This window comes from Melitaea cinxia, chromosome 17 (assembly GCF_905220565.1).
Source record: "Melitaea cinxia chromosome 17, ilMelCinx1.1, whole genome shotgun sequence".
In the NCBI taxonomy this organism is placed as follows: Eukaryota; Metazoa; Arthropoda; class Insecta; order Lepidoptera; family Nymphalidae; genus Melitaea; species Melitaea cinxia.
The window spans coordinates 2955576-2962379 of record NC_059410.1 but is presented as its reverse complement, the minus strand read 5'-3'; the positions used below and the strand labels follow the sequence as shown (position 1 = coordinate 2962379).

At 30.5% G+C, this 6804-nt stretch overlaps 1 protein-coding gene across 2 annotated transcripts; it reads right to left on the bottom strand.

Annotated features, from left to right (window-relative positions):
- Window positions 1-855: 855 nt before the first annotated feature.
- On the bottom strand, window positions 856-4416 carry LOC123661552 (CHH-like protein). Of its 2 annotated transcripts, none has more exons than XM_045596509.1 (2): window positions 4211-4416; window positions 856-2519 (listed from the first exon to the last, which is right to left on the bottom strand). In XM_045596509.1, exons 1-2 carry the CDS (start codon window positions 4414-4416, stop codon window positions 2411-2413), a joined length of 315 nt encoding a protein of 104 aa, XP_045452465.1. In that variant the 3' UTR covers window positions 856-2410. The 2 variants fall into 2 exon arrangements, with proteins under 2 accessions (XP_045452465.1, XP_045452464.1); XM_045596508.1 differs by lacking the exon at window positions 856-2519 and adding an exon at window positions 3859-3979.
- Between the last annotated feature and the right edge of the window lie 2388 nt (window positions 4417-6804).

Below are 6804 nucleotides of genomic sequence, written 5' to 3'. Positions count from 1 at the left end.
CGCTATGTTACCGATTTTATCGTCACTGAAATATCGGCTCGACACTTTTACTTGACGCATTTACGATTTTTATTTTTGTAACGACTGAAAAGGTTTAAATTTAAGTGATTGTCATATCGTTTTGGTATATAGTTATCAAAAAAATAAATAAATAAAAAAGATTACCGCGGGAATTAATTAATACCATGACGATATTTTCGTAAATTTTATTGTTTCAAAGTCATAAAAGTGATTTTAATCTGTAGGTAACGGACGACATTTTAATTTTATAGAGGTCATAATACTGCGTTCAGTTTGTTTTGTGTATATTTTCTCAACTCCTAAAAAAACTTCACACTTATATATTATGTTAAAAAATTTAATTATAAAAAACTTTTATTTTATCTTGTAGTGGAAGACATTTCATGTTTGGATTTTTTTAAATATAAGTAACTGTAATAATATTTTTGTTAATTGACTTTAAAAAAATAGACTAACTTTTTTTTATCTACATGTTATTAAAATACAGATTAATGAAATATGTATGGTAGGTTAGCAAATTTCATATCAGTCTCTATGTGTGAATAAATTTGTTTTGAAGTTACCTGAGTCTAATTCCATTATAAATTATTTGTATTTTTAATGTTAATATTTTTTTCCCTAAATAAAGTAGTTTGAAGTGTGATATAATTGTGATTGTATAATTGACTTATTGTATTGTAAAGATAAAAAAGTTATTCTTATACCTGGGAATGTGTTTTTGTAATTAACTCCTTTTTCCTTTTATATGTTGTAAGTTAATTTCAAATAAGTAATTTTTGTAATAAAAAAAAAACGGGTAGAAATGAAGGGTTGTAAGAAAATAAAATCCACAGAGACTTTTTAAAATGAAATATATTTCATGGAACCCGTAGCGTTTCTTAGCTGTTTTATATAAAATTCATACAAATAGGTAAATATTTTTACTAATTCGATATAATTTTTTTTTTTAATATAAATTTCATAGGTCCTATAAATTGTTTTACATTTCTCATTAAACATTAGCTAAATTCGTTACAACTATTTTTCTTGGGACAATAATTGGCACCATTTCTCTAAATATTATAGGACAGAATAAGTATGCTATATTTATTTTCTAAAATTCCCCACAAGCTCGTTTAGAAAAAAAAAAGAATCTTGTCTACGGTGTCGTTACTCGTGAGGTAAGAAACGCTAAAAGAAATTAAACAAAAGTTGAGATTCTTAACACAGAGAAGAGTTTCCAGTTGAACTAATAAAACAGTCAATAAGTAAAAACCGCAACTTATACATAAAAAATCGGAAACATTGTATTTTTTTATTTTTGTTTTACCGTTTTCATAAATCAAAATCACTGGTAATCTCTATGGTTGCAAGGAATACCGTCATAATAAATAAATCGTAAATAATAACAAATAAATAGTTTGGAAGTATACAAAATAATAAATCTTTATAAATACTTATACACTAGTCGAATTGCATCGTTAAAACTCGTGAGACGGTCAAGCGAAGATGTAATTACTATTCTTACTTCTTACTGTTTGTGTCGATGGCACTGCTTTTGTAAAGGAAAATTTTGTGATCGGATCTCAATAAGAATGACGTATGTTAGGAGGGTCGCTTCACCGTCCCGCCCTAGTAATGGTTTTGTAAAACTAAATGTTACATGAGTTAAATACACTGCGTCCTATTTATACTATGAAATAATTAGAATAGATAAATTTAAAAGCCACGTTTGTGATTTACATAGTTGTACATCATTATATTACACAGGCTTACATTAGGCGATCCTATTATACATAATACCGACAATAATACAAATAAAACCTAAATGTTAGTAGAAAAATTTAGAATAAAAAAAGCGTAAGTAATTAATTAAATACTGTGTTTGGAATGCGTCACATTATATATTAAATAGGCAATCTCAGTCGGAAATTTTTCTTTTCGGAGACAGATAAATAATAAGATGACCAGCATCGGAACCAGGACATCTGCCTCTGATCGTTTTGAAGGTTCTATACCTAGGAGGCGATCTAGAAGTCAATAAAACAAATCTTTAATATACTTTACACTCCCGTAGCTCGCGAAGCTTACAACACTAACACAAAATAAATGTCCTTAAACTGTATACACATTATCTAATACGAATTATGATAACATTACATTTAGTTGCAAACATAAATAATTTTTATGTCGCGTTAAAGACTAGAATATGTTGAGGATAGAAAGCAGACGTCAATCTGGAGGAACTTGACATGTTGGTTTCTGCTTTATTATTTTGTCGGCGAAGCGTTTTGTTTATTTGATTGAATACTATTTCCGTTTAGCGTTCAGTATTAACTCGGTTGGGTTAGACAAGATGGCGTTGTGTCAACTGTCAAGAAATGGCGCGTAATGTTGGGTTGACTGTGCGTTAGCGTTTCCCGATGAAGTCGATCATTTGATCTAGCTGTTCCTCCTCGTCGTAGAGGTACAAAGACTCCATGCAACCCTTGAAGTAGGGCGAAGTAAAACATTTCGACCTGGAAAAGAGTAAAATATTCATTAATTTTTATCCTAAATACAAATGTTTTCGCGCAATAATTCAAGCTTTATAAGATATATAAGATAAAGGTAAGGAAATAATAAAGTTAGGACATACAAGCATAAGGTTTAAGAAAATAGTCAATAAATTCATTTTTAATGCAAGACAGAATGAAATATACTAATGGTACTTTGTATTATGTTTTAATTGTAAAGCTTGCTAATTTAAACTGAATATTAAAATAAAAAGAATATATTTTGCCTATTTTTAGGACAAAAACTCAGAATATCTCCATACTAATGTCTAAATTATTATTACAAAATATAAGTTAAATTGTTAAATATATAAAAATAAATATATGATCCATCCCAATATAGAACTTACCAAAAAGTGAAAAGTGCATGCTATTAGTGCTAAGAGTACGTAAGAGTAGTAAGTAGTATTTAAGTCTATCTAAGAAGTTCAATGCTATAGAAAAAGCGTGGATATAATGTCAGAATCAAAAACCAAATAATATAACCCCATGGGGAAGATTATGAGCCAAAGCATATTCTAGAAAGTAATAGAGCCAGAATACCAACTGCTTTCACTACTTGAACTATATTTTTAATTACTTCTAAAAAGGAGGTTCTATTCTTTTTGGGAAAATTATTTTATCCCTGTTTTACGTATCTTTACGCTGTAATACCTAATAATAACTTTGTATTATTCCTTAGCAGTGTCGTGTTTTCACATATTTATATAATTTTTTCAAATGAAAGACACAAAGTAACAGGTTAATGCTATGTTGATTTAATTAATAAAGTCGGTTTACATGATTTTATTAAAACGTTATTTCGGTGTATTGTCTGTTGGTATATTGTGATTTACGAAACATGTAAATGGGGAATTTTCGAGTTTTTTTCTGACGTCATAAATCGTTTTATTTTTTACGTCACACCACCAAAGAAGTTGATCGAATGAGTTTTTACATGATCTATCAAAATGTTGTAAAAGGAATGTAGTTATATCATTTATCACATCAGATATTTATTGATAAAATCCATTAATCATACTGTGATACTGTTTATAAATGTACACGTCATTTGAATAATAATTTTGGTTAATGTTAAATAAGTTTAATGTTCGTTAAACTTTAAAATAAAAAGTAAAATAATTTGCACAGTAATTTTATGATATTATTTTTGAAGAGAATCCGTAAGGCAGGTGGATAACTGACTTATAAATGAAGTGCAAATGTACATTCAATGATAAGTTAATATTTTTTAACTTCGCTCATGCAAGTAGCAGTTAGTAAGAGACGAAAGTGAAGAAATAACGTAAAACTCCTCCGGTACCTAAATCCCTGGATCCGCCCCGTGTAATTGTTTTATATACGTCTTGAATAGTTCGAGCTCGTCGGTCTCTTGCAGTACTTCCACGCAGCCTTTGAAGTAATCTGTCGTGAAACAGTCTTTCCTGTGTTCCAACAACGAATACAATAAATATACATGATTTATATAAAAAGACAAAAAAAAATTAAACTTCAAGCTCAACGTCCAAATGACACTGGCTGAAAAACGTCACAATAACAAAAAAGTTATTATATACTATATTCATTTATTAAAAAAAACTGACAGCTCAACATTAAAATGACGGTCTGAAAAACGTCACCACACAAAAAAAAAACCAGTATAATCTGTGTCTCACCGGCAGAGGTTATAAAGCTGGGGCTCCCTGAAGAGGTTGTAGCAGTCGTCGCAGATACGGTCGAGGCGCGCGAAAATGGCGGCGTCGTACACGCCCTTGCACTGCAGGTTGAAGAAGGAGCGGCGCGCAACGTGGTGCGGGGGGGGCGCGGCCGCCGCTAGTGTCAGCGTCAACAGCGCGCACAATTGCACACAGCTTAGATGCATCTAAAACAATTTATTATAATAATTAATACGTTAAAATCACAAATAAATCACCTTTGATGTGGGTAAGGTTTGGAAAAACACCACGATATTTCACACGCGGAGGGGGGGGGGGGGATCTGTAATGCGATATCACGTGTATTTATTTTTCATTGAACGCGCAAATCGTTTACTGAAATAAAAAATAAACTGTTACATCGGTTAGTACTTGTGTCTCTTAAGTCTTTATGAAAGTAACAAGACGTAAGCCGTGGTCAATGTAAGCCCTTCAAAAGGATGTTCTAATTTACTACGACTTAATTGGTCAAGGGGCGTGGCTAGGCTGAGTGACAGTGATGAGTCACTATTTTCTTAAAGCAAATAATGGCATGTTAAAATTGTTTACTTAATATGAACACAGCATTATGATATATTTTTCCTTTTCACAATCAAACTAATCTTCCTTATATATCAAATACTTCTATTCGCAACCTCAAGAAATTCCTAACCTATCAATCCATACATATCAGTATATTAGTTGATGCTAAACAGACCTTAAGTGTTTATTTCTCCTACTGATAAAACTCTATCAGTTACTTAAGTGCTAGACAAACTTTTATAGTCTACAATAATCTGGTCCTTTGCCTATATGTTTTTTTTTTTCTTATATTTCATATCTATAATGGTGAAATGATATTTACTTATATAAATTTCAATATTTATGATGGTAATGTATCGAAACAATTAACTGATACATTTTGATTATTTCATTAAGGTGCTATAAAATTAAAACAATCAAGAACGGTTAGTATATTAAAAACACAAATCTTAATTTAGTTTTACGATTCAAAAAACTGTACGGTTAAATGTTACATTATGATTCATTTATTATCGATTATTGTGAAAGTCTTTTGACGAAAACTTTTATAACTTTATGCGTATGTTATAGAATAAGGAAAAAAAATTAAAAAGTAATAACTCATAAATTATAGTCCTTCCTTATTCAAAATATGAAAAAAATATGAAATAAAATGAGGACACGTGTTAGAAAAACAAATCATTAAAATATAGGAAAACGTATTTATATAAATAATAAATAACAATAAATAAATATCTTATAACATACACACACGGTCGTCTGTTCCAATGGTAAGCTACATAGTGCTTGTGTTATAGGTAACAGCCGGCTGATATAATATTACTATTATATAATATATATTATATTAATATTATAAATATGTAAATACAAATGTTACACCCAGACTCAGGCGAGAATGGAACCCCCAGTTGAAGTAAGCCTTTCCAGACAGGTAGCAGGTAGTATTAATGCAAGTATTATAGTTATTTAATTTACAGTGTTATGAAACAGAGGCTTATACATTAAATTGTAAATATAAATGATATAACATTATTGCATGCGATTAAACCGTGACTGCGGCGGGCTCACGTGCTCTCAATAGAATCACTCAAACAGCTCCGTTTACCGGTCAGTTATTTGACAGGGATTGACTGTAAATGTGTTTCAAAATTTTTAACACTATGCACATTACTTAAGTTTGTAATTTACTCAATGTTAAGATGTAAATTTTTATTTTATTAATTGATATTTTCGCTGGGCACCTTAACTTTCTGTTATTTTTAATGAGTTTTTTTTTTGTAATTGATTAAATATTTTGACGTTTTAAGGTTGTTCATTTGATTTGATATGATTTTATTTCATTTCATTTCAACGCAAAGCAGTCGTTTTGGTTCACAAAACACGACATCTTTTAACTTAGTATACGCATAGTAAAATTGTAAAGCAGTTTGTATTGTAATTGTGTAGCTGTTTTTACGTGAAATATCTTAATATAAGCTAATTAATTAACTCTTCATAGTTGAGAATTATATACCTATTGAACACAAAACGAACTATTTATGGATTTTCGTTGTCTGCATGTGCGTTTATATCAATATCGTGCAAAAGCTTCTGCTCACAGACCACATAAATACTTTTCTGCTCATAATTATTTGGTACTATCAGTTATAATTCTGGACGTCTAACTTAACATTTGGGCTAGGTTTCATTTTCATACGCGACCTAGTAGGTAGTAGAGTTATCAAAATATAAGCAATTCCTATGTGGGCGATAAACTCCAAAACTGTTGGAACCAATTTTTATCAAATTCTGTAAGCATCTGTAATTTGATCCAACTTGGGATATAGGTTACTTTTTATTTTAATTGGACCCGGTAGGTGGCGCTGCTATCGGTAGGTAACTCCGAAACTATTGAACCGATTTTTATAAAATTTTGCAAGCATCTGTAATTTGGTTCAACTTGGTAGATAAGGTGGTTTTTATCTCAATTAGACCCAGTTGTGGCAAATTTGGTGGCCGTTTTAGGGGCAGGAAAACGTCTGCCGGGTCCGCTA

Bases quoted from the DNA above. Each gene is read 5' to 3' on its own strand.
- LOC123661552 (XM_045596508.1), bottom strand. From the start codon at position 4,416: ATGCATCTAAGCTGTGTGCAATTGTGCGCGCTGTTGACGCTGACACTA. The intron at 3,980-4,210 runs GTGAGACACAGA...GTTGGAACACAG, and splicing joins CAGCTTTATAACCTCTGCCG to GAAAGACTGTTTCACGACAG.